This window comes from Bombina bombina, chromosome 6, assembly GCF_027579735.1.
Source record: "Bombina bombina isolate aBomBom1 chromosome 6, aBomBom1.pri, whole genome shotgun sequence".
Lineage (NCBI taxonomy): Eukaryota > Metazoa > Chordata > Amphibia > Anura > Bombinatoridae > Bombina > Bombina bombina.
In genome coordinates this window covers 834,786,311-834,806,878 of record NC_069504.1, presented here as the reverse complement: position 1 = coordinate 834,806,878, position 20,568 = coordinate 834,786,311, and the positions used below count along the sequence as shown (strand labels likewise).

Sequence of the window (20,568 nt, the reverse complement as noted above, 5' to 3'; positions counted from 1 at the left end):
AACACATAAGGCGAGCCAATGATTTTCTAGCACTAATGGACATTCTCAAGTAGGCAGTGAACTTTAGATCATAGGGCCCCAATGGCCTGATTCACAAAAACTCAATGGCATGGAGAGAATTCATTTTGTTATTTTACTGAGCAATACATTGTAAAGTAAGTGTTTTTCCTTCACATAAAACATATTAGTGATACACAGTTCTCAAGGTAAATATTGCCTTTAAAATATTCCCTCATAATACTGATGAGACACCAAATAGAATTTCATAAGACCATTGAGTTTAGAGAGTGGGGCCCTAAGAAAAAAATAAGTCTGCCCATGTTGACAAAAAGATGTCAAACTGCAATGTTTGCCCATCATATTGTATGTATGTGACCTGCTGTTCAAAGTAGCCAAGAAAGGCTCAATTTCAGCTATGAACCAAGAAATACATTTTAACTGGTAAGCAGATGGTACTTAACTCCTACCAGATTGAAACATATCTACCCTACCTCAAGCAATAAATGCTGGAGGGGCAACAGAAATTAGGGAAACAATCTACACACATAGTGGTCATGTCCTAAACTAGAAAGTTTCTGGTCTGAAGTGTTGAAAGCCATTTCTCATCTTTTGGGTGTTAATGTCCCTAATGACCCTGGTATTCTGTTGTACCATGTTCTTCCGAAATTCAAAAACATAGCGAAATTCAATGTGTTATTGTTATTGATAATGCTCAATGGAACTAAAAAACTATTTCCAAAACATTGGACAGCTCAGGAGGCCCCCACTAAACACGAGTGCGAGTGATCAGCCCACGTCTCAGAACTGACCCAACTAGTATGTTTTTTTTTATTACTTACGCATTGATAGAATGGAACTGTTTGAGGCTTTGGTGAGTCTTTGGCGTGAGAATAATGTGTAACTTTTCCCATGTTGCCCTGGATAGTCAAGACATAGTGTCGGAGGTCCTTTCCACCACCCCTTTTTTTCCCTTTGCACTCTCCGCTCCACACCTTTCAATGTACTGTATCATGTAAGACTGTATTTAAAGGGACATAATACTCACATGCTAAATCACTTGAAACTGATGCAGTATAACTGTAAAAAGCTGACAGGGAAATATCACCTGAGCATCTCTATGTAAAAAAGGAAGATATTTTACTTCACAATTTCCTCAGCTCAGCAGAGTAAGTTCTGTGGAAAAAGTTATACTCAGCTGCTCCCAGCTGCAGGTAAAAAAATTAAAAAAAATGAAGAAATGAACAGCAGCCAATCAGCATCAGCAGTGCTGAGGTCATGAATTCTTACTGTGATCTCATGAGATTTGAAGCTTCCTTTACCTGATTGGTGAAATAATATGAGAGTGCACGATGCTAGTCCCTTCAGATGTCCCAGGACAAACACACTAAAATGCTGCTACTGAGGAACTTTGGAGGTAAAATATCTTTCTTTTTTACATAGAGATGTTCAAGTGATATTTTCTAATCAGCTTTTTAAAGCTATACTGCATCACTTTCAAGTGTTTAAACATTTGGGTATTATGGCCCTTTAATGGATAATTATCCAACTATATAGGATTTTGTATCTGTGTACTTTTGGACACTTGGTGATTGCATTTGTCCAATGGTTGTATTTATTTGCAGTTTCTTGTTTGGCTGGACGCTGATACCTGGCTTGTTCTTTTTCTGATTTTTCCTACTGATTGTCTTGGTATTTTTGGTTGTAAAAACCATTGACCCATATGTTCCTGCTCTTGTTACTTATTTTCATTGTATTGTACAACTAACATTTTATTAATAAAGTTTTTTAAAGAAAAAAAAAAAATAAGCATAGAGGCAAATGTATGTGAAAAAACGCATGACATATAAGCAACCTCTAGCCTGAATGGTATAAATATCACCAATATATTGTTGCTTACACTACACTTCTCCAGATGTATTAATTGTTGCAAGAAACAATATGCTCTTGCAATTTTTCATATCTCAGGCAGCCATACTGCCTGGAATATCTCTTTAAAAACCATTTTGAAATATCTTAGCTACAAAAATCTGCACCTTATCACAATATTAACGTTCACAGTCTGCTTACTGAAAAAGTCTATTGAAAGCAATGGGGCAAACAATGCGGCTCACACAGAAAAAGTATCTGTTATATTGCACCAATACTTCACCATAGCATCCTGCATCAAAATCTACATATAACTATAGCATAAAAAGGAGCAAATTTGGACATATTGTTTTTACATTCTTTTCCCTTGGAAAACTAAATAAACTAAATAAGTATACAAACTTTAATGTGAGTTCCACCCAGAGATACAAGTTTTTATAATGTTTTCACTGAAATATAAAAACGTATACATGGTTTTCCATCATAGAGCTGAGTTTTCTTTTAGTAAACAATAGACATGTGCACAATAAAAAATATTTTGGATGAATAATTTTGTCCAAACATTTTTATTTTTTATCTTCATCCTTTATCCAGTAATGCGACTTTTTGGAATTGGTTTACTGCTTGGAAGACGTTTGCCATAGGAAATAGTAAACAGAAGAGCAGCTGGATGGCAGTTTTAACTTAAATAATTAGATAGTGCTACTGCTACAAGCCAGCAGTATATATATATATATATATATATATATATATATGTATACACACACACACACATATATATATATATCATTTTAAAATCTAGTATGAATCTTTGCATGATTTCAGATCCCTAAAAGTACAATTTTATTGTAAAAAAAATACACCATCCATAAAGTTATACAAGTTTATAAAATGTCTCACTGCTACAAATCAGAATCTCTCATTTCCATTATAAATTTACTGCTTTATAAAACAATGTCTCCTTTCAGCATGTAGTCCTGCAAAAGAAGCATACTTTTTTTTCTAATAAAAGCATTGTAAAAAATAGTTTGGCTGCACTTACCTAGAAGGGATTCATGATAAATTTGTTCACTGGCCTAAAATGAGAGAAATAAAAACAGCTGGTATCATTATTACAGAAATGCAGATCTGTCCCATTTCACTTCCTCTCCAATATTTAAATATGCAAAAAAAAATTGTTTTAGAACAGTTTGACACACTGTAGGAAATTGAGGTATATACCTGTATATATATATTTATTTATTTTTTACACAAATATATAATGAAGCTCATTAATGCTTTCCTATATTTCTGTTTTAACAATTGCTCGTTTGTTTTATTTAGCAGTCAAGCAAGTTAACTTTGAGTGGTGATTTGTCATGCTCTGAAAGTCACTTTGGCAGAAATTAATTTAGCTTTAATTTAGACACCATATGTACAGTGGATAATTTATAGGATTTGCCAAATTGTAAAATGTTGCATGGAAATATTTTAATAGATTTAAAATGTCATTTCTTTTGTGTATATTTATTTATATTATTTACATTTATTTTATGCAGTGCTTACAATAAATAAACATATGTACAAAGGCATCTCTAGCCAGGAGCAGTTGTAGAACTTATATTTTGAGGGGCCAGAAGTCAGGGGAATGAGAATTGCAGACGTATACTGGGCAATGTGGGAGGAGATTTGATTTTTCTGTAGGTGGAGCTAGGCATTGTATGGTTAGAATTGGGAAGGCTGGGTGTGTAATTGTATAGTTTGGGGGTTTGGTGGTGGTCCAGGGTCACAGATAAACAGAAGGGACAGAGCGAGGGAGGCACAATTTTCACCCTTGTACACCTCTAAAGAACCACCACACAGAAGTTTTGAATGGACACATCTACATGGAACTTTCCAATTTTCAGAAAACCGCCAACAGTTAAAAAGCAATTTGTAAAAAAATAAATACAAAAAATTCTATCTTAGAAAATCCAGGGAGTGGTACCTGTGCATAAAAATTGGTTCAGTGGGTTACATGCATTTATTTTTAAAGAGACATTAAAGGGCCATAATAATCAAATATTTAAATACTTGAGAGTGATGCAGTATAGCTGTAAAAAGCTGACTAGAAAATATCACCTGAACATCTCTATGTAAAAAAGAAAGATATTTTACCTCAAAAATTCCTCAGTAGCCACATCCCATTGTAAAGGACTTCTAAGCAACAAATCAGAATGTCTGTCCCGGGACAGCGTAAGGAGCGAGCTTTCATGCACACTCATCTTATTTCCCTATTCAGTGTAAGGAAGTTTACAATGAAATCTCATGAGAGTTAAGTGAAATCTCATGAGATCACAGTAAAAGAGTTCATGACCTCAGCACTGCTGATGCTGATTGGCTGCTGTTCATTTCTTCGTTTTTTGTTTTTTACTCTGCTGAGCTTAGGACGTTGTGATGTAAAATATCTTCCTTTTTTACATAGAGATGCTCAGGTGATATTTTCCTGTTAGCTTTTTACAGTTATACTGCATCAGTTTCAAGTGATTTAGCATATGAGTAATATGTCCCTTTAAGCACTAAGGCCTAGAATACAAGTGGAGCACTATTGATACCTCAGGGTGCACTATTATTATTGCGTGACCATGCTAAAATTACCGCACAATCTGGTATTACAAGTCCATGGGAAAACAAAATTACCAGAGAATGGTTAGACATCACTTTAGCACGCCCTATTTTTTCAACGGATAGCGCAACTGTGATAAACACTGCTGAAATTACAAGTTATGTTTTGCTCTCTAGTTCAACACATAACAGAGCTAAAAAAGTTAGCGTGACTTAAGACCTGAAATAAAGTGTTAGGGCTAGAAGAAAAGTATAACAAAACACATGTAAAACATATTAAAATAAAGTATTACACTCATACATATACTGTACATATTAAAAATAAAATACATGTTTATTATTAAAATAAATGTATAAAAAATGTTGTATTTTCTTCTAAGTGGAAAACAATGCTCTTGCAAGTATTTCTTAACACACCGTCGACTTTAGTGCACTTAGCTTAGCACACATTTGGGTTAGCACAAGAGTGAAAGTCAGAACTGGCTTTTGTAGCATGTCCCATAGAAGTCGATGGGGAAAGAGCGTTAGCGCAGACGCACTATCTGACCTCCAGATGTTACCGCTCCTGAGATTTCTGCTCTAGAAAAAACTATTAACTTTCAACTTGTAATATGAGCGCAAGAATAGGAGCGCTATTAATTTAACTAGAGCAGTGTTGGCGCTTAATAGCGCTAATATTTTTGCACTCCTCTTGTAATCTGGTCCTAAATAAATGGTATATATAATGATAACATTTATTCATTAATTATTTTTATATTAATTATATGTTGTTGAAAAAATAAGAGTAAAGATATAGGGGCCGAATTATCAAGCTCCGAATGGCTCGCCAGAAACACAAGTTATAAAGCAGCGGTCTAAAGAACGCTGCTCCATAACCTGTCCGCCTGCTCTGAGGAGGCGGATAGACATCGCCGGAAACTAACCAGATCGAATACGATCGGGTTGATTGACACCCCCTGCTAGGGGCCGAATGGCCACGAATCTGCAGGGGGCGGCATTGCACCAGCAGTTCACAAGAACTGCTTGTGCAATGCTGAATGCGGAGAGCGTATGCTGTCCTCATTCAGTAATGTCTGTCGGACATGATCCGCTGATCAGATCATGTCGGACAAACATTTGATAAATCGGCCCCTTAGTGTCCATAAAGCAATGGTTGCTGCCATGTTGTAACCTAGAATACTTTATTTAATCTTTGCTAAGACCAATAATGACACTTATAAATGACAATACACAAATCACATGAGCTTCAAAAGAAGAGGAAGGGACCTATTCATCAAATGTCTGTCCGACATGATCCGATCAGCGGATCATGTCCGACAGACATCGCAGAATGCGGACAGAATTACGTTCTCCGCATTCAGCATTGCACAAGCAGTTCTTGTGAACTGCTGGTACAATGCCACCCCCTGCAGAGGCCAATCGGCCACTAGCAGGGGGTGTCAATCAACCCAATCGTATTCAACCGGGTTGATTTCCTTCGATGTCTGCCCGCCTCCTCAGAGCAGGCGGACAGGTTATGGAGCAGCGGTCTTTAGACCGCTGCTTCATAACTTGTGTTGATGGCGAGCCTTCAGGATCACCAGAAACACGGGGCATCAAGTTCCATACAGAGCTTGATAAAAAGGCCCCAATGTCTTTTGCAAGATCTGGCTACCTAGCTGAACTGAATGCCGCTATATGATAATGCTGCAAGGGTTCACTGAGAGAAAGCAGTTTATCGGAGTGCTTTATAAAAAGTCATGGATAAAATAAAGGTTGTTGCACGCAGAGCAGATGTCTCAGAATGCTTAGGTGAATGGGATGGAACTTATGTTACCTGCATTTCTCTTGATAAACGTGTGTGAAAGAGGACAGGGAAGAGAGGAAATATGATTGGCCGTGGTGTGTTTGATTGTGTGATGTGATGCGTGGTACTGACTGATTTCAGACAATAAAGAAAAGAAAAATTTGTGCTACATTTAGTATTTTTTTTTTTTTTTATCAAGTCTTGTTTCATTCTTGTTTTTTTTTTTTATGTTACTAAAGCACCTTGTTGTTGAAGTTGCAAATTATGCCCTAGTGTTTCTGTGAAATGACACTACTTAGTCATATTAAAATATACTTTACTTACCTTTTCAAATCCCTCATGCATGTAGGTATCCCCTCCAGGAACCACCTTCCTCAGTTCCTCCAATCCAAATTTGATCTGCTCTCTACCAAGGATATAAAATAACTTTAAGGATTAGAACAATTTTGACTATATATTCATTTTAAGTTTATGGCCTTAAAGAGCTGTAATGTATATTTTCATGAGAATCCCTCTTAAATGAAAAGTTTGCACCCACCCCCTCGGTAAAGGTTTTCCATGACAAATATTCGTGGTGGTCTTGAATACGTTTTGTTAAAAAACATAAAAATACCAATTCAATTTAAAGGGACAGTAAATGTAATTTTTGTGCCAGAATGATGCAACATTTCACAATTACAATGTTGCTATAACTGTAGTTAGAAAATGAACTGTATTTACTTCAATTTAATTCAAATTAACAGGCATTTTAAACCCCATAAATTTTATTTTTTTAAAAATAATTAGCTCATGAATTATTTCCATACCAGTTATAAACTTGCTGTTACCATGCCTGCAGCTAGTCCAAAGCTAATACATAATTCATTATTGAGAGCATGAGCAGCCTTTGACACATTCAAAAGAAGCAAATGAGAAGACTGTAAACATTTTTTTTTATCTAAATACTTTCTACAAGGTACACATCAAGTAATTATAAAACTCCATTAATGTTGCTACAACAAATTAATATTTAACCTTTAAAGCTCCCAATGCATCCCCTAAGCAAACAGTTTTTTGTTATGGGCTTTTTAAGTCTTATTACTCACTTCTTCTTACCTGTCATCTGTGAGCCTCATTAGAGTGCTTCCTCTTGTTGAGAAGACTATAAAAGACATTCTGAGCTGTGGACTAAAATGAAAATATGAATACAGTTTAATTAGTTAAAATAGATATAAGTATACAAAACATTTACTGTAACTATTTATCCATCCATCCTCAGATAATCTATCTATCTATATATCTATCAATCATCTATCTATCTATCTATCTATCTATCTATCTATCTATCTATCTATCTATCTATCAATCAATCATCTATCTCTATATCATCTATCTATCTTTCAATCAATCATCTATCTATCTATCTATCTATCTATCTATCTATCTATCTATCATCTATCTCTATTGATAAGACATTAAACCCACTTTTTTTTTTCTTTCGTGATTTAGAAAGAGCATGCAATTTTAAACAACTTTCCAATTTACTTCTATTATCTATTCTTCTTCTTTCTTTTGATATACTTTGTTGAAAAGCATATCTAAATAGGCTCAGTAAATGCTGATTGTTGGGTGCACATAGGTATCTCGTGTGATTGGCTCACCCATGTGCATTGCTATTTCTTCTACAAAGGATATCTAAAGAATTAAAGGGATACTAAACCCTAACTTTTTCTTTCCTGATTCAGATAGAGCATTTCATTTTAAGCAACTTTCTAATTAACTCCTATCAATTTTTCTTCATTCTCTTGGTATCTTTATTTAAAAAAGCAGGAATGTAAGCTTACAAGCCAGCCCATCTTTGGTTCAAAACCTGAGTTGTGCTTGCTTGTTGGTGGCTAAATGTAGCCACCAATCAGCAAACGCTATCCAAAGTTCTGAACCAAAAATGGGCCGGCTCCTATAAGGCCTTTGCTGGGATCTCACGAGATTTCACTGAAATCTCATGAGATTTCCTAGAACTTACTTGAACTGAATAGGAAAACAAAATGACTGTGCCTGCACATGACAGGTGCACACTCCTTAGCTTGTCATGGGATAAGCATCCTGACTGGCTGCTTATAGTCTCTTTATAGTGGGGTGTGAATTTTTAAGAAATGTGAGGTACAATATAAGATGCTCAGGTTATATTTTCTAGTCAGCTTTTTACAGCTATGCTACATCACATTCATGTGCTTCAACATTTTGGGTATCATGTCCCTTTAAGTCACTTATACCAGCTATAAATTAACTTTTTTTTCCCCTATTTTAACATTATAATTTTAATTCATTTTAATTAATATCCCCCTAAGAGCTTGTTGCAATATACTTATTCTACTCAAATTGTATTTCCCAGCAAGCACTATACATTCTCAAGCATATAAATGTTACAAGTCATTTTGTTTTTCCATTTGTGACCATATTGGTCATTATTCCCACACATCCACTTTGTTTCCCACATACACAGGATATTGTGCAATGTGTGTAGTTCTACAATTACCTGGTGAATCTTTGAGCCAGATGTTCAACAAAGTAATAGATTTCATTCCAATGGTGAAGAACACTGCCGGACCTGTGGAGAAACATAATTCTTGTGGGTTAGCTTGTTAATGCATTTGAAGTGTATACTTTGAAAACATTCCTACTCTATACTAAAGAAATAAAAAATTATTACTTATTGTACTGTAAAATATAACTTTAATCTGCCCATTAATAAGAAACTGAGGTTGTCTGTATGAAAAAATCTAAAGAAAATATTGAAGAAAGGGAAGTTAAAACAAATAAGTTAAAAAAAAGTTATCTTTAATATATTAACTAATCCAAATACTGCAGACAGGAGCAAAACTAAAGTCATTTATTGGCACATGAGTAACTTCAATTTCACTGGAGTAGTATATCATTATTTAGGTATAAAAAGATTTACACAGTTTATTGTCTTCTATTCTGAAAGATCCACAATATAAGGTTGTGGAGAGTATGCAATACTATTGACACAGGTAGACATTGAAATACTTTTTCTTGTGAGAAAAGATTCAAGGTTTGAATACCCTGTGGTAGATTTAAGAAAACTAAATATTTTCATCATTGATACTATTCTGCCAGTTTCGGGTAAATATACTTAGTTACATATACACAATTATTTTTGCATAGTCTGGGTAGAATTGATGTTACAATGCATTTAAAAATGGTTCTCTGATTCCAGATCTGCCAAGTAGATTTTCTGGAACAAAGTTCCAGATCTGCCAAGTAGATTTTCTGGAACAAAGTTCCAGTTTGTTTAAAGAGACACTAAGAGGCATCCGCTCCTACTGAGCATATGCACAAGCTCACAGGGTATATATATATATATATATATATATATATATATATATATATACACACATAGAAGAGAGAGTAGGTCTCACACAATAAGTGAGATCTAAAAGTCTAGGTATCCAGCACTCGTATCTAAATAATAAAAAGGTACCAAGGCTCACATAGAAAGATTTATACACAAAATGTATTAATACAATATATAATCATTAAAATCAGCAAATGATGGGGTCCCCCAACTAAAGATAAAGGCTAAGGACTACAACAGATTAGGTAGAAATAGGCTGTGGTGCACCACAAAAGCTAAGCAAGCAGTCAAGGCAGTGAAAAAGTCTCCCAAGCAGCAGGGTAATAAAAAGCAAACAAGTACAAAAGCGTTAGTAAGCAAGATAAGCAGGGATAAATCCACAGCCAACCCGTAGTATCCTTTAAAAGCCAAAGACTTCTACCCTCACCAAAGTCAGATGTCAGGAAACACACTCACGGAGCCACAGGAATTTGCACATACAGATGTACAGGCAGACCGCTGTCAGAGGTAACCCTAGCGCCACTGGTCATCACTATACCCGATGTAGACGGTTTTAATGTTTCTATATATAATATATTAATACATTTTGTATATAAATCATTCTATGTGAGCCTTTGTACCTTTTTATTATTTAGATATGAGTGCTGGATACCTAGACTTTTAGATCTCACTTTTTCTATGTGTATATATGTCATTTTTCTAGGTTGCAGCATTATCTCTGCCTGAATATATTTATGTGAAGGGAGCATTACTGCCCCCTTTTCTTGCTATAGCATATACATACTACATTTGCCAGAAAAAAAATCTGCTGCTTATTTAAAATTCAGAGTAAGCATTATTGCATTGCCTTTTTATTATGCACTTGCAAATCATGCAATTCTACTGTATTTATTTGTCCTTTAAGAAACAATGATGTTAGCAGCTTAGTCAATGATTCTCAGAAGATCATGTAAATAAAATAATATCAGACATATAATTCCTAAGTTCATGCGGAATCTGTTGGCGCTTTATAAATAAAGAATAATAATAATAATAATAATAAATAATGTCCTCTGTGGTTCCAAAGGCTCATTGATCACAAGATGTTTATCAAAGGAAATACCCCTCCAACGAGCCAGGTCAATACAAAGTAATAATTTTTGTGGAGGGATCTCAAACCAATGTTTCATCTGGAGCAACTTCTTTGGCAAGGTAATAGAACCAAGTTCTTGCTTGTCAGTCTGGGGTGCAGACTCAAACTGCAAAATTATTTCAGTTCTGGCGATCAGCTTGAATCCAGGCATCCAGCAAATATTCTCATATTTAGTGGAATAAATCATGGCAAAATACAATTCCAGCTAGGTTTGGAGAACACATTTTGATGATTAAGACAGACAATGCATCAGTAGTACTAAGCAAAGGAACATAGAGGAACACACGGTCCTCAGTTGATGACAGAGGCACAGAACATGTGCATCAGCCAAAGTCCTTCTTCTGATGATAACCAGAATTCTTCTAATAAAAAGAAGGAAATCAGCTAAGTACAAATACCCAAAAAAACAACCCAAATCATCCACAGAAGTGAATGTTAGAGGGACAAATGAGGGAAAGAAGGAGAGTGAGATCAGGAAGAGCAGAGAGATAAAAAGAAGGAAATACAGAAATAAAAAGAGAGAGAGAGAAAAAGAAAGAAAGAAAGAGAACGAAAGAAAGAAAGAAAGAACGAAAGAAAGGAAGAAAGAAAGATGCAGAATCTGTTGGCGCTCTACAAATACCTGTTAATAAAAGAAAGAAAGAAAGAAAGAAAGAAAGAAAGAAAGAAAGAAAGAAAGAAAGAAAGAAAGAAAGAAAGAAAGAAAGAAGGAAGGAAGGAAAGAAAGAAAGAAAGAAAGAAAGAGGGATTAGAAAAAGAGAGAGAGAAAGCGATGGAGAAGTAGGGAGAGAGGAAACAAGCAAAAGAGAATGGGAAAAAGAAGGAGCTAAACAGAAAAGCAGCAATAGGTAAGTAGATATAGGTGAGTGTCTGCTGAGACATATAATAGTGATTAAGAGACATGGGGCTCCATTTATAAAGCAGCGTCCAGATGCAGCTTCGGAGGTCCATTGTATCAGGCTCGCCTAAAGCAGAAGTTAAGAAGCTGCGGTCATAAGACCATTGCTCCTTAACTTGTCCATCACCTTTTAGATGGCGGAGTGAAATCATCCCGATCGTATTGACAGCCCCTGCTAGTGGCTGATTGGCCACCAATGATCAGAGGGCGACATTGCACAAGCATTTCCCTAGACAAGCATTTAGCGTTGTTGAGCAGACATGATTCGCTATATCGAATCATGTTCAATCGACTTTTAATAAATTTACCCCATGGCTTAGTTTTGCTGAAGATTCTGTATTTAATAAGAAGCAGGTTTGCTTATGAGCAAAAAGTATTTCTGTTTTATCCATCTATCTATCTATTATCTTTGTATCAATCATCTTTCATATCTATCTTTCAATCATCTATCTGTATATATTATCTATCTATTATCTTTCTTTCTATCTATCTATCTATCTATCTATCTATCTATCAACCATCTATCATATCTATCAACCATCTATCATATCTATCTATTTATCTATCTATCAACCATCTATCATATCTATCTATCTATCTATCTATCTATCTATCTATCTGTATCAATCTATCAATCATCGATCCTATCTATCTATTTATCTATCTATCTGTATCTATCTATCTATCTATCTATCTATCTATCTATCTATCTATCTATCTATCTATCTATCTATCTATCTATCAATCATCGTCTATTTATTATCTTTCTGTCTATCAATCATCAATCCTATCTATCTATCTATCTATCTATCTATCTATCTATCTATCTATCTATCTATCTATCTATCTATCTATCTATCATCTATCTATCTTTTTATCTGTATGTATCTATCTATCTATCTATCTATCGTCTATCTATTATATTTCTATCTATCAAGCATCGATCCTATCTATCTATCTATCTATCTATCTATCTATCTATCTATCTATCTATCTATATATCATCTATCTATTATCTTGCTATCTATCAATCATTGATCCTATCTATCTATCTATCTATCTGTATGTATCTATCTATCGTCTATCTATCTATCGTCTATCTATTTATCATCTATCTATCTATCATCTATCTATATATCATCTATCTATATATCATCTATCTATCATCTATCTATATATAATCTATCTATCTATCATCTATCTATCGTCTATCTATCGTCTGCCTATCGTCTGCCTATTGTCTGTCTATCATCTGTCTGTCTGTCTGTCTATCTATCTATCTATCTATCTATCTATCAATAATCTATCTGTATCTATCTATCCATCATCTATCTATTATCATTCTATCTATCAATCATCTATCTATCTGTCTATAATTCAAACACACAAAAGTCCAGCAATGTTTTTTTTTTATTAATTAAACTCAGGGGCAAAATATTAAATCTGTGATTACTCGGGAGGTGGTCCTTGTTAAGGAGGTACAGTTGTATTCCGGGGGTCCTTCCATATAGTCTGGTTGCAATCAGAAAAAAATACTTTCGCTTATGTTCCCAAAGACTGAGTTTAATTTCAGAATTATTTTTAATCAAGCTCAGAACACAAAACAGTTCTAGGCTGTTATGCCTTTAATTAATAACTTGAATCTTGGCTTTAAAGGGACAGTCAAGTCCACAAAAACTTTCATGATTCAAATAGGGCATGTAATTTTAAACAACTTTCCAGTTTACTTTTATCACCAATTTTGCTTTGTTCTCTGGTATTCTTAGTTGAAAGCTAAACCTAGGAGGTTCATATGCTAATTTCTTAGACCTTGAAGGCGGCCTCTAATCTGAAAGCATTTTTCACCACTAGAGGGGGTTAGCTCATGTGTTTCATATAGATAAAATTGAGCTCACGCACGTGAAGTTACCTAGGAGTGAACTCTGATTGGCTAAAATGCAAGTATGTCAAAAGAACTGAAATAAGGGGGCAGTCAGCAGAGGCTTAGATACAAGGTCATTACAGAGGTAAAACGTGTATTATAACTGTGCTGGTTATGCAAAACTGGGGAATGGGTAATAAAGGGGTTATCGATCTTTTTAAACAACAAACCTTCTGGTGTTGACTGTCCATTTAAAAAGAACTACAATTCCTTGTTGACAACAGTTGGTTGCTGCATCTCTTATGCTGCTTGGCCAAGTTCAAGCTTTGATAGATAATTATTATTAGACACATAATGCTCAAAAGGGACTTGTACCCAGCAAACTGGTAATAGGAATAATGGAGTTTACATGCTGTGCCAGTGGAATTCTTTCATTCTTTCTTTCTATGCTTCCTTATCAGTCCAAACAAACAATTAAACATATTTTAGAGCCAAGTAATCTTTTAAAAAATGTTTCATATGCAAATGATCCGGCAAATTGTTACATTTGCTAGGTATCCAAACACATATAAAATAATAAATAAGACATTTTCCATTAGTGCTGTGTAGATTTTTAGGGGACAGTCAGGCAGCCAATTAGATGGTTGTAATAAATATCAGAAGTGCCAATATTTAATTCTTTGGGGAACCCACTAATTGAACCCAATTTTAATATATGCCTAGATTACAAGTACAGCAAAACAATGCAAGTGATAATTACATTAACATTGATAGAATGCAATCCTTACTACTTCCATTTTTGTACTTTTTATCTCTTGATCAATAGTCTAGTGTGCGTTCAAATGTGCATATCTAATAGCACACGTGCGATCTTCATGTCACTTTATGAGTTCTCGAGCTCTAAACCAAATGAGCGCAAACATTTTGCTCAAGTAGTAGAGTTCTTCATCTAGTTCTGTGCCATACTATTTTAATGAAATGCAAGTATAAAATGCTTCATATATATATATATATATATATATATATATATATATATATATATATATATATATATATACATACAAACACACATACACACATATATATGTATATATATATATATATATATATATATATATATATACATACAAACACACATACACACATATATATGTATATATATATATATATATATATATATATATATACATACAAACACACATACACACATATATATGTATATATATATACATACACACAAAGGTAGATAACCCTTTATCCAAACTGCTGGAGTATTTGAATCTTTAAAATGGAACAGTTTGGAGAGGTGATGGAACGAAGTGTAAACAACAATATCTTATGTTATTTAGGCAATTTTTACAGTCATAATACGGCTTATACATTCAACCTAAATGCAGTTTTATATAATTTTTAATACTTTTGTATACACAGTACCCTCAGTTGTAAGTCCCCAAGGCGATTACCTTTTCAACGTTGAGCCTTGGTGGTTTGTAAGAGTTAAGGGAGATGAGATTGAGGGTGTTTTATAAGCACCCCCTATCCAGTTCCCTTTTTTTTATTTACTGTACCTGTTACTTCCGGGGTTTCTGGGTCTAAGTGACATTACCACGCACAAATGTGGTGACTACACTTACATCCCAGGAATCCCCCAACTGAGGCCTAACCCAACACCACCTCTTAAGCTCCTAAGACTGCAGGGGGCATGATCAACTCTGAAAGTGCCCCCCCCCCCAAGATGACTATACAATGGTCGTCATCCACCGTAACAGCATTGTGTGGATTTCAGAATGTTTAGATTTTGAAATTCTGGATTTGGTTATCTGTAGCTATATATATAGCTTGCCTGAAACTAACGTTAAGAAGCAGTGGTCGCCATTGATCAGGGGGCGGCATTGCACAAACAATTTTGGTGAAATGCTTGTGCAATGATAAATACAGACATTTATTGATGTCCAGCGGCATCGAGCCCTATGTTTGAATTAATAAAATGTCTTTAATTAAATATTTGTTAAAATTACACACATATAAACCGCTATAGGCATATTCACATGCTTTTCAAATGTTTTTTTAGTAGATGTTTTCACACACCTCCACAAAAGTAAGACATTACCAGCGAGAAAGTAAGACATGGGGCTCCATGTACTAAGAGGCGGGCGGACAGCTTCTTAACTCGCGAAGCTATCCGCCCGCCTCCGCTACACACGGGCAGCGGATCTATTGATCCGCTTTGCCCGTATGTACCATTACACACTCAGCGGAGTGTGTAATGCCCGCCCCTTCAGTCGCGCGACCAATCACGCGACTGAAGGGGCTGTCAATCACCGAGAGCGAGCAAGCTCTCGGTGATTTTGCTTCGCCACCTAAGAGGTGGCGTAGGGTGTAGGAAGCAGCGGTCTAATGACCGCTGCTTCTTACATTGCGGGAAGCAGGCTCGCATATGCGAACCTGCCCCGCAAAGGCTCCGGAGCAGCTTTCGCTGCTTCGTACATGGAGCCCAAGATGACTAATCATATTGATAATGGCCTGGATTCAAGAAAACATATCTCAACTTTAGATTAAAAGGGAAGAAAGCACAATGTCACTTTTTTCAAGTTTTCTTTTTCACATATGTTTGAGCGAACTATTTCATACAGGATTTTTCCCCTTTTTTAGTAATGTTTTTAGACATTTTTATAATGTCAATGAAGCTGATCTTGCTCTGACATGGGACAGGTACAAATCTTTATGAATTCTACAACTGTTAAAAAGACAGTCTACTCTAGAATTTATATTGTTTTAAAAGATAGCCAATCCCTTTATTGCCCATCCCCCAGTTTTGCATAACCAACACTGTTATATTAATATACTTTTTACCTCTGTGATTATCTTGTATCTAAACCTCTGCAGACTGCTCCTTATCTCAGTCCTTTTGACAGACATGCAGTTTAGCCAATCAGTGCTCACTCTTAAATAACTACACAGGAGTGAGCACAATGGTATATATATGACACACATGAACTAGCAGTGTCTGTCAAAAACTGTCAAAATGCACTCAGAGTAAGTACTACGGCTTAGAAATTAGCATTTGAGCCTACCTAGGTTTAGCTTTCCACAAAGAATATCAAGAGAGCAAAGCAAATTTGATGATAAAAGTAAATTGGAAAGTTGTTTAAAATTGCATACCCTGGGCGACAGGACACATCTTTGTGAAGCTCCTGACTTTAATCCAATTTCTAAGAGTTTACTTAACAGTATTCCTCTAAAACTAGATATATCTATGCTCTGTAACACCCTGAAGAGACTTGGGGTGCTAGAAGATCCACATTGAGATTGCAGACCGCATATGCTCTTCAGCTAAGCCGCAAAGTGATCAACATATTTTAAGGCTGAACATTTGAGTAGCTGGGGCTGCTGCATTGTACCCGCAAGGTACTTCACCCCAGTCTAGTCCTAGAGGCTGGCTAATGTCACTACTACTTCTATCTCCTGACAAGCTACCCGACATCTCATGGACTTTAAGCTGGACTTGCTATTGTGGGACACTTTCAAACTTATCAAAGTATAATGCTGAGTGCTTACATCTGATGAACACGCAAGTCATAATGTCATAATGCTACTGTTCTTAATTTGGACTGCCACATTTATATTTACTAATACATAAGGGATTTGTATGGATGATGTGCCAGTAGAATTCCTGTAGGAGGGAATTTGATCAGAGGAGATATTATATTTGATATTTATTATATCCACCCCTCTATTCAGACCACTGCTCTATATATATTAACTCTGGATTAATCACAAGGGGTCACTGAACCACAAAGGCCTATTTTCTATAACTAACCAGAGTTAATCACTTTAACGCTCTTCTTTCTCCATTTTAATTCAAAATGTATACCCAATTGTATGTGAATAATTAATAAAAGTAATTTTTTATCTCTTTTTTTTATTTTTTATTTATTTTGTCTATTCTGCCTTAGTAGTCAGGGCAGAGAGGGCTGAAGTGCATTCAAGTTCTTCGTAAAGTTTTTTCTATCTATGGAAATTTTCCATTGGCCTTCCATTCCCGCCCTATCCTACTCCTGCATTAAAGTTCCAAACAAAACGCTACATTACGAGTTTAAATGTAACAAATACAGGTACATATTCCCAAATCCGTTATTCCAAAATTAATCTAAACATTATAAAATCCAAATTTTTTCACTAATATTTTTTTTAGTAATAACAGGATAAAAAATGACTATTTTCCCTGCCAGTAAGTCACTAAAGTATTAAAAAATTAATTAAAACTACCTTTATAAGTGTATAAGCAGTTTGGATAAAGGGTTTTCTACCTGGTTTTCTACCTGTATTACATATATTACTTGTGCCCCCACTCCAATTGGCTTGTCTATTCATATTAAAGGGACATTATACACCAATTTTCATGTAATAGACACTACTATAAAAAAAGAATAAGAACAGATACTGATATAAAAATCCAGTATAAAACCTTTTAAAAACGTACTTAGAAGCTCCCAATTTAGCACTGTTGATGAGGTTAGGCTGGGACATCCCCCTCCCCTGCATATGACAAGATCCTTTACACGCAAGCTGGAGTCTGTAGACATCAGTATAAATCTAAAACATTTGGGCTTGGTTAGGGATCTGAAAATCAGCACAATGTTATTTAAAAATAAGCAAAACTATTTTTTCAAAAACACCCCCAGATGAGCTATAAAAAAATATTTATGCAAAGATAAATCTAGTGCACAACATCCCTTTAACCAGCCTTTTTCTAAATTTGATTTGTCAATATAAAGTAATTCAATCAACAAGTTTGAGAAGTCTTCCTCTTCTGACCTCAGAGATTCAGAGCTTTAAGGACAAAGACCCCCAATAACAATGAATCCCAGGCTTCCACATCCTCTGCGCAGCACTGTTTATTCCAGTCTTGCTGGCCAAGTTTATAGCTGAAATACATCATGTGGATTTAATGAGTTACCATAAATATTGTGAGCTCCAAATGCTGACTGTGCACATCTTTCAAGGGCACTGCTGATGCCAGAAAAGAGAGAGAGAGAAAAAAAACAACAGGAGACAGTAAAATCCTGCAAGGAATCTATCCCTCTAAGAAATACTTACACATTTCTATCAGCCACTCTGACACTGTGCAGATACAATGTGCTTGTTATTAAGCTTAGAATGCTGATAGTATAAAATAAGAATCCAAAGCTGGTGGAATCTTTTTATGTGTATTGTGTGGTTCTATGAGTTTTAGTAGTTCTCAAACCTTCCCAGGCATGCAGCGTAGGTATAGAAACCAAAGGGAATTCTATGCCATTTTTGTAACATTTAAAGGGAAAGTAAAGTCAAAATTAAATTGATTGGATAGAGCATGACATTTAAACAACGTTCAGTTTATGTCTATTATCAATTTTGCTCAGTTCTCTTGGTATGCTTTGTTAAAAAGTAATCATAGGTGAGCTCAGGAGCATGCACGTATCTTAAGTCATCTGGCAGCAGTGTTTGCAACAATATTTATAGCAATGTTACACAGTTACAAACACTGCTGCCATAGATTGCTATAAACACGTGCACAAGCTTTTATCAGCCTACCTAGGGTTTAGTCTTCAACAAAGAATACCAACAGAACAAAGCAAATTTGATAATAGAAGTAAATTGGAAAGCTGTTTAAAATTGCATACTCTAACTGAATCATGAAAGTTAAATTTTATTGGTCAGTGATCACTCATGTTTTGCAAAATTTGTTCATTCTAGAAAAATGTTTGAGGAATATTGTAATATTTATTATCGCAAAATAATATTTCAAAATATTAAATGTAATACGGGTATAAAAAAGTTTTTTCAAACTGTTTGGGACATGAAAAGGTATGGATTTTTAAATGGTTTGGATTTTGGAATATTTGCATCAGTAGAATGGGACAGCTTGGAGAAGGGATGGGACCAAGCGAAAAAAACAATATCTTATGTAATTTAGGAAATTTTTACGTCATAATACAACTTATTCATGCAACCTTTAATTAGGGATGGGCGAATGTTTTGCAACATTCGAAAAATAAAAAAAGAAATTCAACACATAAGTTTGTTTTTAATGTTTTTACAACATTCTAACATTCATTCAAGTACATTCAAGTATTTCTAATCTTTAAATGTAATATTTGACTCAAATTTTTCTAATTATTCAATTCGAATTATGCAATATTCGAATTTGAAAAGTCAAATCAATATATTTGTAATAGCATTTTTAATGCTCTCTTTAAATGTAATAAAGCCACCAATCATCAAGCGCTACCCGGGGGCTAATACAAAAATGGGCTGGCTCCTAAGCTTACATTCCTGCTTTTCAAATAAAGATACTAAGAGAACGAAGAAAAAATAATAATAGGAGGAAATTAGAAAGTTTCTTAAAATTGCATTCTCTGTCTGAATTGTGAAAGATAAAATTTGGGTTTAGTATCCCTTTAATACGTTTGTACACATAGTACCCTCAGAAAAATAGTACAGTACTGTAATCACACAGGTTAAAGTTGTTTTGTTTATCATTTGTGTTTTAGATCACAAAAACCAAACCAAAGATGCAGGAAGTGAAGATTGTGACCTACTGGCGGGGAAAATAGTAATTTTCAATAATTTTATTTATAAAAAATACTAATGAAAATGTATGGATTTGTATTAATCCTGGATTTTGGAATTCCATATTTGGGGGTTCGCTCCTATAATTGATTAAAAAACAACCACTACAGAGATCTCAGAGCTCACAATTGAGACCAAACCCACACCTCTAGGGGCCCATCTGATCCTACAATCATAAGTAGTGTCACTACAGGCAGGGTTCCTCTATGGCCCCTCTATGGTCTAGCTCTAGATGAGTGGCGCAATAAAGGGACAGTTCACCCAAAAATTTTCTCCCCTTTAAATTGTTCTCAATGATTTATTTTACCTGCTGGAGTGTTTTAAATTGTTTACAAGTAGCTCCTTTACCCCTATTTTGGCATTTGAAATAACTGATTTAGCCTGTGGTATCCAAACCTATCCTGAAAGTTTCTATACTGGAGTATATTCTATTGAATAGCCTAAGTAAACACAGCCAGCAGAAGAGATTACACCC

General features: G+C 35.0%; 1 protein-coding gene across 1 annotated transcript in view; it reads right to left on the bottom strand.

Moving 5' to 3' along the window:
- The window catches only part of ANTXR1 (ANTXR cell adhesion molecule 1), a 317,106-nt gene that overhangs the window by 210,289 nt on the left and 86,249 nt on the right, over positions 1–20,568 (bottom strand). Inside the window, exons 2-5 of the mRNA XM_053718205.1 lie at positions 8,751–8,822; positions 7,331–7,402; positions 6,560–6,641; positions 2,909–2,942 (exon numbers count right to left, since the gene is read on the bottom strand). Of these exons, the coding sequence (XP_053574180.1) occupies positions 2,909–2,942; positions 6,560–6,641; positions 7,331–7,402; positions 8,751–8,822 (260 nt within the window). The remainder of the gene's footprint in view (positions 1–2,908; positions 2,943–6,559; positions 6,642–7,330; positions 7,403–8,750; positions 8,823–20,568) is intronic.